Source organism: Bacillus rossius, chromosome 1 (assembly GCF_032445375.1).
Source record: "Bacillus rossius redtenbacheri isolate Brsri chromosome 1, Brsri_v3, whole genome shotgun sequence".
Lineage (NCBI taxonomy): Eukaryota > Metazoa > Arthropoda > Insecta > Phasmatodea > Bacillidae > Bacillus > Bacillus rossius.
Genome location: NC_086330.1, coordinates 304,160,488 through 304,181,441, shown reverse-complemented (window position 1 = coordinate 304,181,441; position 20,954 = coordinate 304,160,488). Strand labels below are relative to the sequence as shown.

The window sequence follows — 20,954 nt, the reverse complement described above, 5'->3', positions numbered from 1 at the left end:
CAAATTGCCATTGCTTACCTCACGTGGCTTGTAGCGACGATTAGAGAACTACTTTCAATGGTCACTTTATCAGAACAAGGGAGAAGGTTAGGGTCTCAAGCCCTATTTCTTCTAGCAAAGCATGCAAGCCACACCTTTGCATGCTCTACCACTATACCAGAGAGGGGAAGCAGAGATAAAAGGAGAACGCAGATACAAACAGAGTGGAGAGGGAAGAGGAGAAGGCCAAGGAGAACACCGAAGCGCTAAACACATTGTAGCTGGAGGTCTTCATGTCGCCAGACACCCAGCGTACACTCCATGGTCAATGCACGGCTTGTTGTAGTTGATAGTTACTTAATGTACGGTCCTGAAGTGAGACCGTGTTCCAATAGGTCAATTAATATAATTTTTTTTTAGTTTGTCATTGATAGGATTCAATTCTAGGGCATTAATCATTCCTTTTTTTCATATTAGAAAAAACACTCAATATAGTGGCTAATGAAAATGTAAAAATAGATTTGAAATCTTTGTGGGTTCAATCTTTTGCCATTTTATTTAATAAATCACTGTAATGGCTTTAAAAGATTATATACTAAAAATATACAAGTACACTTTTATAGGTGTTAGTTTAAGTTCGGTGGCTTGCAAATCTAACATTTTTATGTATTGATACGATCGGATTCGTAAAGGATATCCCAATTAAAGATTTTACTACCACACAGTTTTATTTATTGCCACTATTTACTTCACTAACAAAAAATAATAAAATGCCAAATAATCAATTGCACTTAAAAATTTTGCTTACCCAGTCACTCGTTTTTACACACCGCACACCTCGCTGGGCCGCACCTCTGGCGCAACTCTCGCCGCAGCACCCCTCGTGGGTCTCCGCCGCAGGACTCCATCGCCGCAAATCGCCGCCGCCATCGCACTTCCCTTCGCCGAGGCCGCGGGAAAATTCCCGACTCCACTGAACTCACTCCCTGCCCTGGAACCTTCGTCCAAGGACTTTGCCGCTCTGCCGCACCCGCGGCACTATCGTCCCGGAAACTCCGCCGCTGGAAAACTCCCAGCTCCCAGCTCCCAGCTGAACTCCACCGGAGGCCGGCGTCCCGGGCTTATATATCGGCCTAGGCGCCCTTCTAGAATACACGAGCGTGGCTGGGGCCAGTCGCGTCATTCCGCGCCGACCCGACGTGAGAAATCTCTAGACACGCGTCGGCAGCTGCCAGGTGGCTCGCGGAACTCCCCTAGCTGTCAGGTGTCAAGTGTCAGGTTATAGGCTCCGTGCGGTGAGCGGAGGGAAGGAGGGGGGAATGCGGCGACCCTTATAATCTACAGACGCACGCGGCACGTCTCATGTTGCGGCGGCCACGTGATGTCATCCAGTGGTGCACCCGCACGTGACGTGGCCTTGCTCACGTTCGTAACAGTATTAAATAGTATAATTTCACATCTGTGGTACAGGCCCTTCTGTTTCTAACCTCCTTTTGGACATTATTTATAATATTTCAACCATATACATCAGCATAGAGGCCTTCGGCGAGGCTTTGGTGTGCCTGTGTTTTCTCATGAGAACAATGTTGTTTTTTAACTGTGAGTTCAAAACAACTGCATGATCTAAACAACTTTTTAATTTCATTTTTTATGGCCAACTATGAAGAAACATTTTTAATAATTTTATCTAATTCTGTTGGTACTTAAAATTATATTTAAAAAGTTGTATCACCCAAAAATTGGTAACATTGTTATATTTTAAGAAAGTATAAATTATTTTTAGAAATACATATAAAATATATTTGCTATCATAGAAATATCAAGTTGACAATATATTTCTGTGTCATAGGCATAAGGCTACCAATACAATCAAATGTTATAAGATTGATAGTTCTGATAAATTACACAGCAGTTTGTTTTTTTCTAGTTAATTCAACCTCAAATTGCAGTTCTTAACCTATGTTATTTTTATTCACTTTTTAATATGGCTAATCGTGTTTGTAAAATCTCTTCTAACGCTTTCTGTTATATATGTGGTGACTTTGTAACTAAAAAACATCAAAGGAACATTACAGACTTTGTAAAAAAAGTATACTTTGCATATTTTGGTGTGGAAATAGGTAATCAAGACAAATGGTGGGTTCCTTACAAAGTATGTTATAGATGTGTCGAGGATCTTAGGAAGTGGCATAAGTAAGAAAAGAAAGCTTTCAAATTTGCAATACCCATGGTATGGAGAGAACAAAAAAATCATTTCAAGAAAATTTATTTTTGCAGTGTAAGGTCTTTGGTGCACCTAGTGGGTCGTTCATGTAGCCCCACCCAGTAGCTCCCTGCAAGCCATTGGCTAGTGGTCACCGCGTGACGCAAAACTGTAGCGTCGGCGAGGTGCCGGAGGGAGTCGGGAGGAGGCAGCCACTGAGAGAGGACGGACCTGCGCTCATGACGCCACGCTAGCGCGTGGACCCACAGTCGCATGACACGCAGTGTTTCTGTGTAGGAGTAATCCTAATAAAGGGTTCAAAAGCACATTATGCGCATTATTATTAATTCGCATTTGGTAATTCCCGATAAACGTGTCCGTTGGGGGCGGGCTGTACACCAGGGGCGGTAGCACTGTGCCGAGGCACAGTGACCAGGACCCGACAACGGCAGCGAAGATCAGCCGTTACAGCCGCATAGATATTTCTGGATATTACTCTAAAATAAGCAAGTAATTGTCTACCCTAACACTACTTCAGTTGATTGGCCAATAGAACATAGACTGGAACTTTCTGTTCCTGTGCACACCTGATTCTAGTGATGAGGTTTTTCAGTCCAGTCCTGAATTAAATGAAATTCAACCGAGTGATGATGATTTCAAATGTTCTCAAGAAAATTTAAAACCACAATTGTTTACACAAGTTGAGTTAAATGATTAGTGATAGATTTGGGTTTGACTAAGAAAAAAGCAGAACTACTTGGTTCTAGACTCAAGAAAAAAAATTTATTTGAATCTGGAACATCTATTTACTTTTATATAACTAGAGATGAACAGTTTTCTTAATTTTTTATGCAGGAAGAGGATTTGGTTTACTGCCATCATATTGACAGTGTAATGAATGAATTAGGTATTGAGTATAAGAATGAAGATTGGAGATCTTTCATAGACTCATCAAAAACAAGTTTAATAGATGCATTATTACATAATGAAATATTTATGCTTCATTGCCTGTTGCTCATTCAGTCCACATGAAGGAAACTTATGAAAATCTTGATATAATTTTACAGAAAATTAAATATACAGTTCATGGTTGGATGCTGTGTGGAGATCTAAAATTTGTCTCCATGCGTCTTGGTCAACAAAAAGGATTGACAAAGTTTCCAATTTTTATATGTGAGTGAGACAGCAGTGCAAGGGATCAACATTGGTCCAAAAAACAATGGCTTGTATGAAAAACTTGACACCTGGAATAAAAAATATTTTGTATAAAATTTTACTAGACTCCAAAAAGATTCTTTTGCCACCAATCCACATAAAACTGGGCTTAATGAAACAATTCGTTAAAGCTTTGCCTAAAAATGGTGCCTCTTTCAAATATTTGTGTAGTAAATTTTCTCATTTATAAAAAGCTAAACTGAAAGAAGGGATTTTTGTTGTTCCTGATATTCTTAAACTGACGTTCGATTCCAACTTTGATGCAATGATAAATTAAAAGGTTAAAGGAGGCTTGGCTATCATTGAAAGAAGTCGTGACTAAGTTTGTGGGCAATGTGAAAGCCCCTAACTACAAATTTACTGTAGCTAATATAATAAACACGTTCAAAACTCTTGGTTGTCTGATGAGCCTTAAAGTCCACTTCTTTCATAATCATCTTGATTTTTTTCCTGAAAACTTAGGTGATGTGAGTGAAGAGCAAGGGGAATGGTTTCATCAGGACATAAAAGATATGGAGAAACGATACCAGGGATTCGGAATACCAAGATGATGGGTGATTACTGTTGGTCACTTCACAGACAACAACAAAATGCATGACATCGAAGAAAAAGCTATGCAAGAAATTGTACTGAGAAGAGGGAGAGAAAATACAAAAAAAAAAAAAAAATAAGCACCATTTATTCATATTACCTATTCAGTTATTTTATATTATTGTTACGATCGCGCTTTGCTGCAGTACTTGGCGTCGCCGCGCTCATTCGGCCTGTCTGCGCCCCCTTCCACCCGCATCCTCTCCCTGGTATCTCGTGTCATACTATCTCGCGACATCCTGACCGTCGCAGCGCGCACCTGCCTGAGATTGAGTTACTTAAAAGAGGGCGCACTGCCGCATAAAAGGAGTCAGACATGTTTATCGGCGCGTTTTGTGGGAACCCGATGCTTGTTGCGTTTATCGGCGTTCTTTGAGCAGCCGCCGCGTCCTTCGACAGGACTCACGACGCGTTTCTGGGCATTTCGACGGCGAAGGTCGTGCTATATCTCGGAGACATGCCCGATTGTTCTGGACGGGAACCGAAGGAGGTAGGGTCGGCCTTCGAGTCAGTCTGAGCAGAGAGTTCAGAGTGAAGTCGGGAGTTTTCCCGCGGCGGAGTTTCTGGGCGATAGAGTGGCGAAGTCCCTGGACGAAGGTTCCAGGGCGAAGAGTTCAGTTCCGGGCGATATGTCGCGGGCGCAGCGAAGTTCGGAGCGAGGTGTTGAGTGGGATCTCGGCGAAGGGAAAGTGTGACGGCGGCGGCGGAGTGCGGCGATGGACCATGAGGGGTGCTCCGGCGGGAGTTGCGCCAGTGGTACGGCCCTGCGAGGTGTGTGGAACATGTGAAGGAGGAATAGACCTTTCTTTAAGTGTAATTCATTATTTACCAATTTAAGAGATTATTTGTAAGTGACAAGTAGTGGTAATAAATAAAACTGTGTAGTGTAATAAAATCTTTAATTGGGCTATCCTTTACGAACCCGCAGTAAATCGTAACATTTTGGTGTCAGAAGTGGGATAGCCTTAATTAATAGATTTAGGATTCAGATTTATTATAAGAATAGTTAAGAAATAGAATTTAGTTTTTGAGAATAAATTTAGTGGATTTAGAATTTCTAGAGTTAGTTTGATTTTACTGTACCCAGTGATAGTTTTGAATGCAATAGAGTTATTGTTAGTTTAATTAGAAGGTTCGGCTAGGTTATTAAAATTAAGGATAGTATTAAAAAAAATAATTATTTAGGCTTGTAGTAAATGTGGACAAGAAAGATGGCTGCCGACGAGTTAAAGAATTTAATGGCTTTCCTGTCTGAAATGAGAGAAGAAATGAAGAATAAAATTGATAACAGCCAGGAAGAAATGAAGAATAAAATTGATAACTGCCATGAGATAATGGAGAATAGGCTGGAGGAGATGAAGAATAAAATTGATAACTGCCAAGAGGAGATGAAGAATGCTATGAAGACAGAGATAGAGGACATCAAGAAAAACCAAGAAGAGATGCGAAACGAAATAGTTGCAGCACTAAAGGAGATGCGAAACGAAATAGTTTCTGCACAAGAAGAAATGAAAAAGAAGATCGATGAAACCAGCATCCATTTGGAAGGCAAAGTGCAGTGTTTGGAGCAGCATCTTGCAGAACAAGAGCAACATGTAGCAGAACAAGAAGAACTAGTGGCCCAACAATTATCTCAGCTCGAGCAGACCACCGAACAGCGAGTAGCAGCTGTAATGGAAGAGTGTCGCCGACTGATTAAGGAGGCTACAGCTGCTTTGAACAAGAGGAGTTCCTCGGGGGACATCAAGCTAGAGAGTGCTGTCAACGGCCATTCAAAGTTCAAGCCACCCACCTTCAATGGCCAACCTCGTGGGCTGTCTACAGAAGACAGTTTGAGGCAGCTTCTGAGGAAAATGGCTGGGGTGAGGAGGAGAAGGCTACAGCACTTGTCCTGGCCCTGCGAGGGCCTCCACTTGAGCTGCTTCAGACCATACCAGTACCAGAGCAGAAGAACTATGTGCGGTACTGGTGGAAGCTCTCGAGTTAAGGTATGGCAACCGACACATGGGCGAGGTATACAGAACAGCCCTGAAGACACGTCAGCAGTGGCCCTCAGAAACATTCCAGGAATTCGTGGCTGACATTGAGCGTCTTGTGTACCTCGCTTATCCAGATGCACCAACAGAATTTCGACAACAGCTGGCAACCAGTGCATTTATAGACGGGCTTAGAGATGCAGAAGTACAGCAGACTCTTCGTTTGGCCCGGCACAAGAAGAGCTGCGATGCCTTGGTCCATGCCTTGGAAATTGAAGCAGCAAGCAGTGCTTCAAGAAACACCAGCATTAGGACAAGGAGAACTGGACTGGAGCCATATACTGAAGGAAATGCCAGAAACAACACTAATGAAGGAGATATCATCAGTGCATTGAAGAAGTTGCTAAATGATACTCCGGGTACCCAGGCCCGAAGAGTAGGACGCCCACGGTGCTTTGTCTGCCAAGAATTAGGACACATCCAGTGGGAATGCCCGACACGCAAGAAGATATCACAGAAAGAAGACAAGCGAGAAGAACAGGGAAACGGGCAGTAGCTGGTGTGAGGGGGCGTACGCCAGCTCTACGGGAAATGGTAGCCCCTAGGGTTTTCCCAGTATCCTTACTTCGCAGAGGTCAGGACAGTTTGTTGCTTAATGGATGGATCAATGGTAGACAGTGTTTACTCACTGTTGACACAGGGGCATCAGTGTCTATCATCCGCTCAGACCTTGTGAGTAGGGACAAACTGAAGAGAACACCCATTCCATACAGGCTTAAAACAGCTACTGGGGACACTGCACCAGTGCATGGATGGTTGGAATCGGAAGTAAGAATTGGGACTTGGACATTACCACAGACATTTCTTGTTGCCGATATCACTGATGTAGTAATTATAGGAGTGGACATAATGAATCAGTATGGATTTGTTATTGACATGGAGGGACAGGTACTGCGTATAAAAGGGGAAGAGGTGGCTTTGTTTACCCCTGATCAATTGGAAGTTCCTGTAATGCAGGTAGTAGTTAGCGAATCTGTGTCAATTCCAGCAAACCATGAGCAGATTGTAGCTGCTAGAATAATGGGAGACCCTAGGGGCAACATGAGCTACCTGATTGAGACAGATAAGACTTTAGGATTGGAAAAGCTCCTGATTGCTCGAAGCATTGCTAAGGTCGGCGAGGTTGTACCAGTCAGGGTAGCCAACCTTGAATCGCGAACGAGGGTTCTGAAACAGGGAGACCCAATAGCTAGCTGTGAACCAGTCTCTTGGGTCGGCCTGTGTGAGTCTTCTTCACCTAGCATACATACCGAGCAGTGACTTAATCCTAATTTAGAACAGTTATTGGAGCGAAGCCAAGATAATCTGACAAGTGAAGATATGGAAGAAGTTACTTCTTTCCTGTTGAGAAATCAAGATGTTTTTTCCTTAGGGGACACTGACCTTGGAAGAACCAGCATCGTGTATCACCGCATTAACACTGGCGATACCGAACCAATCCGACAAGCACCACGGCGACTTCCTCTAGCGAAACAGGAAGAGGCAAAGAAGATGATTGCAAGTATGATGGAGGGAGGTGTCATAGAGCCTTCTGCAAGTCCTTGGGCTTCCCCAGTCGTTCTGGTAGCGAAGAAGGATGGCCAACTGAGGTTCTGTGTGGATTACCGGAAGCTGAATGATGTCACCAAAAAGGAAAGCTACCCCCCCCCCCCCCCATCGATGACACACTTGACACACTCTCTGGCACCAGATGGTTCTCTATGCTGGACCTAAAGAGTGGTTACTGGCAAGTGGAGCTGCACCCCGAGGATAACAGGAAGTGGGCTGTTTCAGTTTACTGTGTTACCATTCGGATTATGTAATGCACCCGCAACCTTTGAGAGATTGATGGAACTTGGGCTGCATGGCTTGACTTGGAAAACATGTCTAGTGTACCTGGACGACATTATTGTGGTGGGAAATACTTTAAAGGAGCATTTAAAGAACCTCCAGGATGTATTCGACAGGCTTCGCCATGCACAGCTCAAGTTAAGTCCTAAGAAGTGCTTCTTGTTTCAACATGAGGTAACATTCCTCGGACATATTGTATCACAGGATGGGGTCCGAACAGACCCTGAGAAGATCCGGTCTGTAAAGGAGTGGCCACGGCCTGAAAACAAGCATGATGTAAGGAGCTTCTTGGGTCTCTGTACTTACTATAGGAGGTTTGTACCTGGGTTCGCAGCCATTGCAAAGCCTCTGCATGAGCTGACCGAGGAAAGGAGGCAATTTCTGTGGACGCCAACATGCGAGACTGCCTTTCAAGACCTCAAGAAAGCCCTGTGTACAAGCCCCATTCTCGCCTATCCCCGTTAACATGGAGACTATATCCTTGACACAGATGCAAGTGGAAGGGGGTTGGGAGCTGTACTTTCCCAAGTCCAGGTTGGGAATGAAAGAGTCATAGCATACTACAGTCAAGTTTTGTCTAAGCCTGAAAGTAACTATTGTGTCACAAGAAGAGAACTTCTGGCTGTAGTAAAGTCCTTCCGACATTTCCACAAATATCTGTATGGGAGGAGATTCCTTTTACGAACTGACCATGCGGCACTTAAGTGGCTGTTACAGTTCAAGAATCCAGAGGGACAACTTGCTAGGTGGATTGAACAGATACAGCAATATGATTGTAAGATTGAACACAGGCAGGGCCGAATTCATAGCAATGCCGATGCTCTTTCTCGAGAACCTTGCAAGGTAGACTGCAACCACTGCAAGAGAGCAGAGAAAAATGAGGGAATCTAAGATATTCGGCGAACTACTATAACAAACGGTGAAGACAAATGGGACAATGCCAGCTTGAAATCAGCTCAGCATCAAGACCCTGACCTGGAACCCATTATAAGCTGGATGGAAAAGGGTACTGGACGTCCATCATGGCAGGAGGTATCTAGTGACCAAAAGGAAGTGAAGGCTTATTGGGCACAATGGGATTCTTTAAGGCTTGTGGATGGGCTGCTGATGAGGGCATGGGAAAGTCCAAATGGAAAAGTAGTTAAGATGCAACTGAACCAGGTGGGGCAAGAGTCACCCACCTGACTGCCTCAGGCATCACAAGACACAATTAATACAAGACAAAGGAGATAAATAAATAAATAAATAAATATATATAGCAGAAATCCCTTTGTATAATCTGAACAACATCATTAATTAGTACATTCGTTAATACTGAAAAATACTGAATACATCATTAATACTGAAATGGCACATTCCTATAAGAAAAGAGTGCTTTACAAAACATAAAACACGCAAGTATAACAGATTGTAAAGTCAATAATATTTTAACATTTAAAAAAAAAAAAAAAAAAAAAAAAAAGACAAATTATAATTACGAGTCGCCCCTGTGTACCTGGTAAGGCGTGGTAGCAAGCAAATAAAAACACGAGAAGATGAATCAAAAAGGGCAGAAGGCCTGAATCATGCTGCCAAACAAGTGGCCAGACATCAATTTTAATCAACGCACATTCGGCCGCAGGGCAAAAGGCGCAAAACAAATGGGCATGACGAGCAAATACGCCTTACCAGACACAGGGGCGACGAGAACCAGGACCGCTGCCGGCCGACGAACGAGTGAAGCGGCCTGCTTACTCACGGTAAACAAGTGGGCGAGACGAGGGGAAGAGAGGAGGGGGGAAGGGGAGGCAAGGAAGGTTTAGAAGGCCGGAAGAATCTGGAAGGTCGGAGGAGGAGGAGGAATGAGGGAGGGGAAGGTGAGAAGAAGGAAAGGAGAGGAGGGCGAGTGAAGGGAGGGGAAGGTAGGGAGGAGGAATAAGAACGGACTAGAAGGATGTGGCCATTCTTCACAACTATTACCTCCAAAGAGTCTAGTAGCAGAGGTGTTGAAAGAAATACTCGATGGTACTTCTGGCGGACACCTAGGAGTTAACAAAACTCTGGGTAAGACCCGCCTACGCTACTATTGGTTGAAATGTGGCCAGGACGTGGAGGCATGGTTTAGAAAATGTGAAACATGCTCGGCTAGGAAAAGACCACAACATTGTAGTCGCGGAAAAATGCAAGCCTATAATGTGGGAGCTCCATTTGAAAGGATAGCAATCGACATCGCTGGGCCATTCCCCAAGACTAAAGATGGTAACCGGTATATTCTGGTAGTGATGGATTACTTCAGTAAGTGGCCAGAGGCGTATGCACTTCCCAACCAGGAGGCTACCACCATTGCAGATACACTAGTCAACAACTTCATTTGTACATTTGGGGTACCAATGGAGCTTCACTCAGACCAAGGCCGCAACTTTGAGTCCACAGTGTTTCAGGAGGTGTGCCGGTTACTAGGCATAAATAAAACCAGGACTACAGCCCTACATCCTCAGTCGGATGGCATGGTGGAAAGGTTCAACCGAACTCTAGAGGAACACCTTGCCAAGGTCGTGGCCGAACATCAGCAAGATTGGGATCAACATATTCAGTTATTCCTGATGGCTTATAGGGCTGCCTTTCATGACTCGACTGGGCAGACTCCTGCAAGTATTGTATTTGGACAGGAGTTGAGGAGACCTTGTGACATCAAGTTCGGTCATCCTCACCAAGAGTCGACCAGCACTACCGACTATGCCAATCGCTTGGAGGAACGAATGACATTTATACATGACGAAGCTCGTAGGAACCTCCGAATAGCGACAAACCGAATGAAGACAAGGTACGACATGGAGGCTAACTCGGCAGGATATCACAAAGGCAATTTAGTGTGGCTGTATAACCCTCAGCGAAGGAAGGGCAGGTGTCCTAAGCTTCAGACAGCATGGGAAGGCCCGTATGAAGTATTGAAACGGTTAAATGATGTGGTGTATCGTATCCAGAAGGGGAAAAGAGGATGAATGAAAGTGGTGCATCTAGACCGATTAAAGAGATATGCAGGAAGAAATGAATTACCTGCTCGGGACAAACAGGTTTAAGGAGGGGGCAATGTTACGATCGCGCTTGGCTGCAGTACTTGACATCCCCGCGCTCGTTCGGCCTGCCTGCGCCCCCTTCCACCCGCATCCTCTCCCTGGTATTTCGTGTCATACTATCTCGCGACATCCTGACCGTCGCAGCGCGCACCTGCCTGAGATTGAGTTACTTAAAAGAGGGCGCACTGCGGCATAAAAGGAGTCAGACATGTTTATCGGCGCGTTTTGTGGGAACCCGATGCTTGTTGCGTTTATCAGCGTTCTTTGAGTAGCCGCCACGTCCTTCGACAGGACTCACGACGCGTTTCTGGGCATTTCTACGGCGAAGGTCGCGCTATATCTCGGAGACATGCCCGATTGTTCTGGACGGGAACCGAAGGAGGTAGGGCCGGCCTTCGAGTCAGTCTGAGCAGAGAGTTCAGAGTGAAGTCGGGAGTTTTCCCGCGGCGGAGTTTCCGGGCGATAGAGTGGCGAAGTCCCTGGACGAAGGTTCCAGGGCGAAGAATTCAGTTCCGGGCGATAGTGTCGCGGGCGCGGCGAAGTTCGGAGCGAGGTGTTGAGTGGGATCTCGGCGAAGGGGAAGTGTGACGGCGGCGGCGGAGTGCGGCGATGGAGTCCTGCGACGGAGGACCACGAGGGGTGTTGCGGCGGGAGTTGCGCCAGTGGTGCGGCCCAGCGAGGTGTGTGGAACATGTGACTGAGGAATAGACCTTTCTTTAAGTGTAATTCATTATTTGTCAATTTAAGAGATTATTTGTAAGTGACAAGGAGTGGTAATAAATAAAACTGTGTAGTGTAATAAAATCTTTAATTGGGCTATCCTTTACGAACTCGCAGTAAATCTTAACTTAAATGGTAACTATAACTTAATAAAAAACTGAGTTTACATTTATTCATTTTAAATTGTCCCTATTTTTTGAAATATGAAACTGATGTCTTATTGGGAGTGAACTGTTGGTGATAAAAAAAAAAGGATACCAAATATGGTTTTAGCACCCAAAAATAAATGAAATTGAGGTAAATTGGTTCAAAAGTTTTTACAAATATTTTTTTTGTTGACCTGTGTTATTAAAAGTTATTAAAATAAGTATTGTGGACAACAGCTGTCATAAAATATATTTCGTTCAAAAATATTAATTTTTATTTATAAATTATTAAAAAACACAGAGTTACTGGTTTCATCAGTTAAAACCAACGAGGCGAATTCATATATTTTTTATGAGTTTCATTACATAAAAAATATGAAAAAAACTCATTTAAAAAACAGGTTACCCTCTTTTTGTCAGAGCGGGAGCTGAGATGGCTCTCTGAGCGCATGCACGTGGTTGTTCCTGCCAGAGGCTGGCAGCGCTGTATGACCCGTCGTCGCCCCTGCTGCGACCCGGTCTGCGCGGCCTGCTGGGCCGGGACAGCGGCTCCCCCGGGCAGTCCTTGGACTGCTCGGACGAGGGGAGTGGGGCCGTGCCGCTGGAGGAGGTGCTGCAGCAGTTTGTGCTCGTGCTGCTGCACCTGGCGGCCAAGACGGTCGGCCTGCGTGCCTTCCACCCGGGCCTGGTGCCCGACGTGCGGCCTCCGGACCTCGGCGTGCAGGTACTTTCCTTTCATCTCTCTTCATTCCATACATTTATTTACAGGTTAACGAGTATAATCAAACTTCATTGTGGCATACAGAACACCTATTGATGCCCAGTCTCATACTCAGTTATGATTATTTCTTTTTTTGAGTTATAACTTATTAAAGGGCTTGTTTCAGCGAAAAACTGGTAGGAGAATAAATAATAAGTGAACACATCCGCACATCCGAGTATGGCAACAGACCTAATGTGACTGGCCATGCATGCATTCAGTAACCACTAAGAGCACTCAAGTTGTGGTGCCAAATTCAAAATCTCTATACTTGCAGTATACCCATAATTGCATAATTACAATCAACATTCCGCCTACCTTTATCGGTTAGGTAGAGGACACAGATTGACCACTGGGTGGAGGATCATGCCTTGTGTCTTCACCTGTGCCACTCTCATGATATTTGTCTGGCCGGGATGGATCTCAAAACACAACCAAACTTCCAGCAAAGTGGTGGTAGGTTGTTATCCTTTACTTAAACCAATGAATCAATGATGAAGGTTATCTTGTGTGGGAGACTGTTTGGGTCGTTGCTGGTGTTTCAGGAGGTAGTCTTCATGCCATCTCTTCCCAAAGTACTGGTGCCATTTGGAAAGTCGTTTAATCTGAATATGCAACAGATCTGGCTCTGGCATCTTTCCAGGGGGGAGAAAATGACTAGGTGTAAGGATTGACAAATTCTTTGGTTCTGAGGACTGTGTACATAATGGTCTTGATTTCAGGGTAGCCTCCACTTGCATCATGAGGGTATAAAGCTCCTCATAAGTAAGTATCTGGGAACCCACAATCTCGATCAAGAGGTATTTGGCTAATTTCACCCTTGTTTCCCACAGACCTCCAAAGTGGGGAGCTAAGGGAGGGTTGAAATGTCATGTCACTTGGTGATTAACCATTGCCTGAGCCAAGATGTCATTGGTGTCATTACTCAAGGTGGAAGTTCGAAATTTGGTAAGTTAACTATTGGCACCAACAAAGTTTGTCCCACAATCGCTCTACATGTCTGAGCACTGACTCCAACATGATAGGAACCAGCAGAAGGTGGCTAAGAATGCCTCTGTCATGAGATCAGAAGCTGGTGGCAAAGCAGACAAGAAGGCATATGTACGCATCGTGGATGTGTGCCTTCCATAAACGCTTGATGGTAGGGAGTCTGCTCGAGCTATCAAGTGGAAGAGTTCCACTGCCCTGGACCATCTCTGCTGGTAGCCATGACAGTAGGGATGGATTGTTGCTCAAATTTTCTCACGTGAAAGCCGCCCACCTTCAGCAAATTGTTTCAGTCCCTTTTGGAGCAGAGAAAGAGCAGCTTGTGTGCTTGAAGCTCCAGTCACAATATCGTCCATGTTCTTGTCTTCAAGCAACACAGCTGATGCATGTGGAAATTGCTGCTTCTCTTCTGCAGCCAACTGATGCAGAGTGCGGAGGGCTTGATATGGTGCTGAGACACCTTAAGTCATTGTATTAAGTTGGCAGTCACACACTATCATGTTTTGATGGTCTCCATAATATCCTCTGAAAATCTTGAAACTGCTCATGACCCCGAATCTCATGATACATTTGTTGTATGTCTGCAGTGAAGGCAGCAACATGGCTTTTAAACCCTAAGAGTAGGTCAATGATGTCCTTGTATAACTTAGGCCTGGTAAGAAGTTTTTCATTCAGGGACAATTCACACTGTCTCTAGCTGATGCGTCAGAAATAACATATATCTTGGTTTTGGTACTGTCCGGCTTAAGCACACCATGATGAGCAATGCAATATGAAAATAGTTTCGAGAGTGAAACTGAGACAAATGACCTTGTTGAAGGTAGTCTTGCATGAAGTTGATGTGCAAAGCCTTTAGTGGTTGATCACGATTGAAGTTTTCACTCAAGATTGTGCAGTCAGCCCAGTGCTGGGTCATGAGACTTTCCAAAAATCATGAACGTCTCCTTAAACAATAAAGCTACATTGTACTGGCCGGTCTTATCCCTGGTATGAGTCTCATTGAATATTTCTTCACAAGACAAGTTATTTGGAGAGGGTCAACTGTGTACACACACCTCTTCAACCTACAACTTCTGAACTGTATATCCAGAGGAGGGGTGCATGCAAGAAGGGTCCCACAACTCATTGACATGGCATGTGTAAATACATTTTGAATGACGATCCAGTTACAATTAACTGCTACAACATCTCGTCTGTGAATGTTGCCCTCGTGTGAACTGTGTTTTTTTGGACATATTAATGTGACTTTGAGACATCATGTATATAAGGAGACAAGCTTTGTAGCACCACCTGTACATTCAAATTTCCTGCACTACTAGGTCGTAGTGTAACTTCCCATGCTATTAGCTTCAGCAGCACCCCTGTCATCTGCTGGCAGTCCTGGTAAACTAGTTGGTATCACTCTGGCGTGGTAAGTTGTTCCTTAGTGGATTTGTATGGCTGTACAGTTCACATTGAAATCAATGTTTAAGAAAAGTGACACGCTCCATGCTACAGGATGTGGATGACTTGACTCCGAACCCTGTGCCAGTCCAGACCACATCGCTGAGCGCTGGCTTTGCGCACGTCGCCCTCGTGCGCAATGGCACTGCACTCACTTGGGGGAGCACTGCCCAAGGCTGCCTTGGTGAGTTCTGTGCCATTTCTAAAAAAGTTCTTTCTGGTCATAGCATATATTTATGTTGTCCTAAAGGTGTATGTTATGTACAGTAAAACCTTGTTAAGACGTTTTTCAAGAGACTGGATTATAAAAACTTATTAACAGGGAAAATTTCTTAAAAGGGAAATAGTAAAGATCAGTTGCTACATAAAAAAACCCATTAAAATGACATACTTAGGTAATGTGCTGTTTGGTCAGCTTTCTCTTTTAAAATTTGATCATTTGTGGGGAGTCCATTACTACAAATATTTGTTGGTTAAAAACCTCACAACTTTTAAATGTTTATTTTGGAATTAAGTAATTATTCAAAATACTGAATTACCTTTTAAGTTACCATGAAAACCATACATCGGAGACCCTCAGAGGCCCTGGTGTAACCTGTACAATGTTTTACTCTCTAATTTTATTTTTATTGGTAGTAGACACCTGTAGGAAGGCCCTTATGTATTAGCAATATCATTACCAATGGCCAAAGTGAGTGGGAAAAAATTAATGTTAGCGACAGATACCTTGAAAACCACACATAAGAGACTTTCAGAGACTGATACTACCTGTATGGTGGTTGCCTCTTGAATTTTATTTTTTAATGGTAGTAGACACCTGTAGGAAGGCCCTTAGGTCTATCTACATATTACACATTTTGATGTCAAAAAAATAAAAACCGGGATAGAATTTGTCTTATTTGTGTGTAATCGCATATGCTGTTGTCCCAAGCTCTCTGTACAATTTTGCACCCAGGTGGTACATAGATCCAGAGAAAGTAACTAACTTCAGCACAGTTAGCATTCTTAGTACTGGTGTTAACCTCTGCAGTTATGTTTTGCAGTATTCTTTAATTTTGCTTAAAAGGTATTATAAAATTTATAAATATGTATTTGCAGTATAACTCTTTATTGTAAATACATGTATCTTAATATACCGGGTAATAAATATTTTATTTATGAATTAACTCTAAATAATAACATGTTTACCGTGATGGGCTGTAAAATATAAATTATGATTGCAACTGCTACCAATCACAGCTGATTTGTTTACATCAATGCAACATGAGAATACAGACAGTCTTATACTTGTGGCCCAGCGCTCTGCCGGAGCTCATCTGTTAGGAAAGAGTGGGAGGCAGACAGACAGGAGCACAACATAAAATGTCATGATAACATTTGTATGTTGAGTGTGGGGACTGATAAAAATCATGCCAGTGAGTGAAAAGTATTTTACATATGCTCCATGTAAAACTTAATGTAAAATGAATATTATGTCTCGAGTCATACACACAACTAAAATCTAAACATAAGTGTTTTCTGTGTGTAAAGGAAATAATACACTGTAAATTGTATACACAATTAAAAATTTAAACAAAACTGTTTTCTTTGTGAACTATTGTGTGCTCTACTGGTGGTTTCTCCCTCTTTCGCCGGTGGTTGCCCACAGTAATGCCGAGCCAACCCACAAAGCCACACCTTTCTCTCCCTCTCTCTTCATGACTCAATGGCTAGCAAGACGCGGACATACAATCAGGGGGCCCAGGTTCGCTGCTGAGCGCGAGCGTTGGAAAATGTTATTTAAAATGCATGTTGAAAAAATTTAACTCAGTCCGGGAGATTAAATTTTAGTAACAAAAAATTACCAATGAATGAGAATAATGATATTTATAAGAAGTGCTTGTTTTACAGAAAACATTTACCATGGACTGCATGAATAAATTTTACTAAAAATGTTTTTGAAGGAATGAGAATAGTGCTATTCCTAATAATTGAGAATAATATTATTTATTGATACCATGAAGAGTTAGCTTATCTTTGATTGAGAACACAGAATGCACCAAAGTCAGTATCAGTCAAATAGGCAGCAGGAGGATGTCAGCAGTCTGGCAGGCGGCTGATCAGAGACTGTGCCGAGTCCTGCCAGTGACACGTATATATCAAAATTCAATTCCAAAATGGCTGTCGGTAGCAGGCATCAACTTGGCCTCGGCTAATAACTTCATTATAAATGAGATAAAGGAAAATTATAGCTGTGGACTTTCCTTTTCTAAACCCATGTCAATTGACTGATACATTATTTTTTATTTGTAAATTAAAAATAACATTTTATTTTTTCAATTATTTTTGAAAAGACTTGCAAATTTTCCATTTATCAGGAAAAACTTGGGTTTTAAGACTCAAACTAAACAGATGTTTAAATAGAGGAACCAATAAATGTGAGCAAACTTTCAAAATAAAATTTCGTATTCCAACTGGACCAGTAGACGAGAATTTTAAAGCCTGTATGCTCCAGAGCACAAGGGATTCCTAGACAACAGGAACCGTTATTAAATCATGTGAAATATATTTAGGATTTAGGTGATTGATAGTTTGGTGTACATAAACACTAGTAAAATAGTGACCAATACCTTATACAATAAAGTAGGATCACATTACAGAACCATTAATGTCTAGTGTATTGATCATTGTAACAGTTTTTGGTAATTTGAACATTACGCCAAAATGTTTTTGGGGTTGTGCTTGATATTTTTATTGATCGTTTTGGTCCAATTAATTTTGTCATTACTTTTTGCTAGTTTCCGATAAAATGAGAAATTATTATAGTGAATCAAATATTGGTTTCTTCTGTAGAATTTGTGAAAATTTTTCTTATACAGTGTAAACTCTTTATAACGTCACTAGATTTAACGACAAACTCCTTAAAACGTCGAAATTGCTTGACTTTGGTTGGTTTACCTTGTTTTCTATACAATAATACACTCTATATAGCGTCACGCTCACTCTATTTAACGACAAAAATACGGCATTATAAATCATTAAGCAGTATTTTCTAAGTTTCCAAAGTTGATAAGAACTGCAGCTGTGTACGTTCTTATGTTTGCTGTTTTGTTGTTGTATTATCTAGCAAGTGTTTACTTCGACTGACGTACCAGAGATTCTAAGAAATTTTCTTTTGTTTTTGTATGATGAACTTGCACATGTTTACCTCGGTCACTAGACTTTTGTCAAGTTTTTACACGTTATAATTTTCGCAGTTGCTTATGACTTTCCAACTGTAAACATGGCGAGTAAACGAAAATCTTTGTGTATTGACGAATACGGTTTATTAAGCACCTGATGCAGCGAAACTATTAGAAAAATATGTACTTTTTATATAATCAAGTTGATCCGGCAGTATCTTAATATATCGGTAAAATACACAAGAAAATACAATTAAAATACTGGAGCACCAAAAAACATCAGACGAAGAAACCAGACTATATGCAGTGAGGGTTGTTATTTGTATGAATATTAATGTTCGTGTGTAAAATGTGTACTACATATATAAGTAAATACATATTATTATAGAATAGTAAAATTATATATTTATTTCTCTCCATTTAACGACCACTCTCTATAATGCCGAAAAATGCTCAGTCCGTTAAGTATCTTTATATAGAATTTACACTGTATTTCAAAACTTGACTTCATTCCTTGGAAAACCAATGAGTATATTTGGAAACCTTTATGATAGTCATTCAAATGAAGTCATTAATTTGATTACGAATTTAGGTGTTTAATTGGTCCTCGAGGTTTTTAACGTCATAGGATTTGTAAAAGTTGGACCAATCCTAGTTTTTAATCATGTTGTAACGATCAAAGTAATCACTATTTTTATAGGATCTAAAAACAGTTAGAAGAATTTAGCTTATAAATAATACTATCAAAAATTACTTTGATAACAAAAACAAAATGATGTAAGTCTTTGTCAAGTACACCTTTCTCTAGAGTTACAGAACAGTTCTTAAAACAAAGATCTAAAAAAATTTTCGTCACTTAAGTATTATTGTGTTGTATTAGTCTCAGTCTAGATGTGAAACTAATGAGATGCTGTACCTTGTTTTTAATGTGCATGTGTTGAACTTGGGTAAATTGTTTGTTTAATCAGTAGACATTGGGAATATTGAAATTACCTGTAATCACTAAATTTTATTGATTTTCATGTAAATACATTAAAATATATTTTAATTTTTATTAAACCACCTTATTTACAGCTGTTGTATCTTAAAATGTTGTATAAAAATAAATTTGTTAATAATAATTAGAATATTTTAGTGCAAATTGTTTATAATAATTATTAAATTATTATTTTGTTATTTCATGAAAAATTTTTTATGTTTGATGAGTTTCTTAACAAAACTAATACCTGATAGTCTGATTTTTACCAACACTATCTAGACATCCAATGATGCCGGCATCAGATCAACCACCGACATCCTCGTGGTAGCCACCAGGAGCGCTTGAGTTGAGGATGTCATGATGGTGAAATTTTTGAATTTTGAAGTGTCAAAAACTTGGTTTTAATATACACTTTATATAGCACATTCAGCACAGTAGATACCTTATAAAAACTATCTTTACATGTTTGTAAACTGGCCCAACTGTAAGTTATGTATGACTTAAAAATTTTTTTGATCAAACGCCATTGCTGGTTAAACTGTATGACATTGATAAACATACAGTGTAACCAGCCATGACATATGTTAAAAAAAATTAAATCAATCTTTCCCATTGCAAAAACCATTGAAAGTATGTATTGCTTTATGTAATCACAATTAGAAAATTAATTAAATCACACTAAATCACTTGTATATAATGAGACATATTTGCAGTAATGAACATGTGTAAGTGACTTTAATGTACTCCAAAGCTTACTGAATGTATGTTACAGGAACGGGCCCCACGCTGTCTCAGTACAGTGGTGTCCAGCCTATCACCTTCTTTCCAAGCTTGAAGCTGGAAGTCTTGAGCATCTCCTGTGGCCGGCTGCACACCGTCGCTCTCACAGATAATGGTGTAAGTTCTCCCCACTCCTTTAGTGCTTAGGGTCCACAGCTAGGCTAGCATCGGGAAGAATAGCAGAAACCTGAAAATAGTATACATATATTTTTTTAACTTGAACGTGTTGCACAGATCAAGGATATTAGGAAAGCGATTGGCTGAGGCCTAGTTTACGGAAACTGAAGAAAACCAAACTGAAGATGGTAGAACCTGTGTTCAAACCTGGTCCTCTGAAGTGCGAATCTGGTATGTGGTAACATAAAATATTTAGTTATTCAATAATGAAATATTAAACTATAAACCATTAAGACAATATCTACATAAAAATGGCTTATTTAAAACGGTGAGGTTTTCCTGCACCTCAATCAAAGGGCACCAGCGTTAGTTCCCTCGCAGTAACGCCTTGCCAGCTCCTGGAGGCTGGCTACCCACCGCGCACCCAGCTGCTAGCCACCTTTCCTGCGTCTTTGTGCAGAGGGGTGGGCTGAGCCTCCCTGAAACCTTTGTGGCTTGCATGTATGTAAATTTATTGAGGTCTATTAAGGACATCAAATTCTTTGGTATCTCCTTGACTTATTCTACCAACTGGCAATGGTTGATAAATAAGCATTGTAGTTAATGTGTAATTGTTATACAAAATAATAGTGATGTGCATCAAGTGTGTTCAAGTTGTTCAACAGCACTACAATTGCATTAGTAAACTGATATTTCCGAAAATGGGTACCAAATCCACTGTACTGAATTGTAAATAAACATAAAAGAAACTGAATGTAACTTTTATCAACTTTTTTCCATCAACATTGTAACACTCCACAGTCCAGTTTCTTATAACCAATTTGATTACTGATTTCAACAATACTTTTGAGTCAATAGTTTTGAGAAATGGTTTTACTATGCTTCCATATGGTTGCTCCAAGTTATCAGTATTTAACAAATATTTAGATTCTTGTCAATTCATCCAGTAAT

The 20,954-nt window shown here is 41.4% G+C and overlaps 2 protein-coding genes across 5 annotated transcripts in view; both read left to right on the top strand.

Moving 5' to 3' along the window:
• LOC134527844 (uncharacterized) overlaps nt 1-20,954 on the top strand; it is a 286,375-nt gene that overhangs the window by 138,533 nt on the left and 126,888 nt on the right. For all 4 annotated transcript variants that reach the window (XM_063360800.1, XM_063360797.1, XM_063360799.1 and 1 more), the window contains exons 14-16: nt 12,249-12,500; nt 15,021-15,150; nt 19,879-20,003. In XM_063360800.1, coding sequence (XP_063216870.1) covers nt 12,249-12,500; nt 15,021-15,150; nt 19,879-20,003 — 507 coding nt within the window. The remainder of the gene's footprint in view (nt 1-12,248; nt 12,501-15,020; nt 15,151-19,878; nt 20,004-20,954) is intronic.
• Nucleotides 1-20,954, top strand: part of LOC134527847 (cation channel sperm-associated protein 2-like) — a 254,149-nt gene that overhangs the window by 119,489 nt on the left and 113,706 nt on the right. The window lies entirely within an intron of this gene.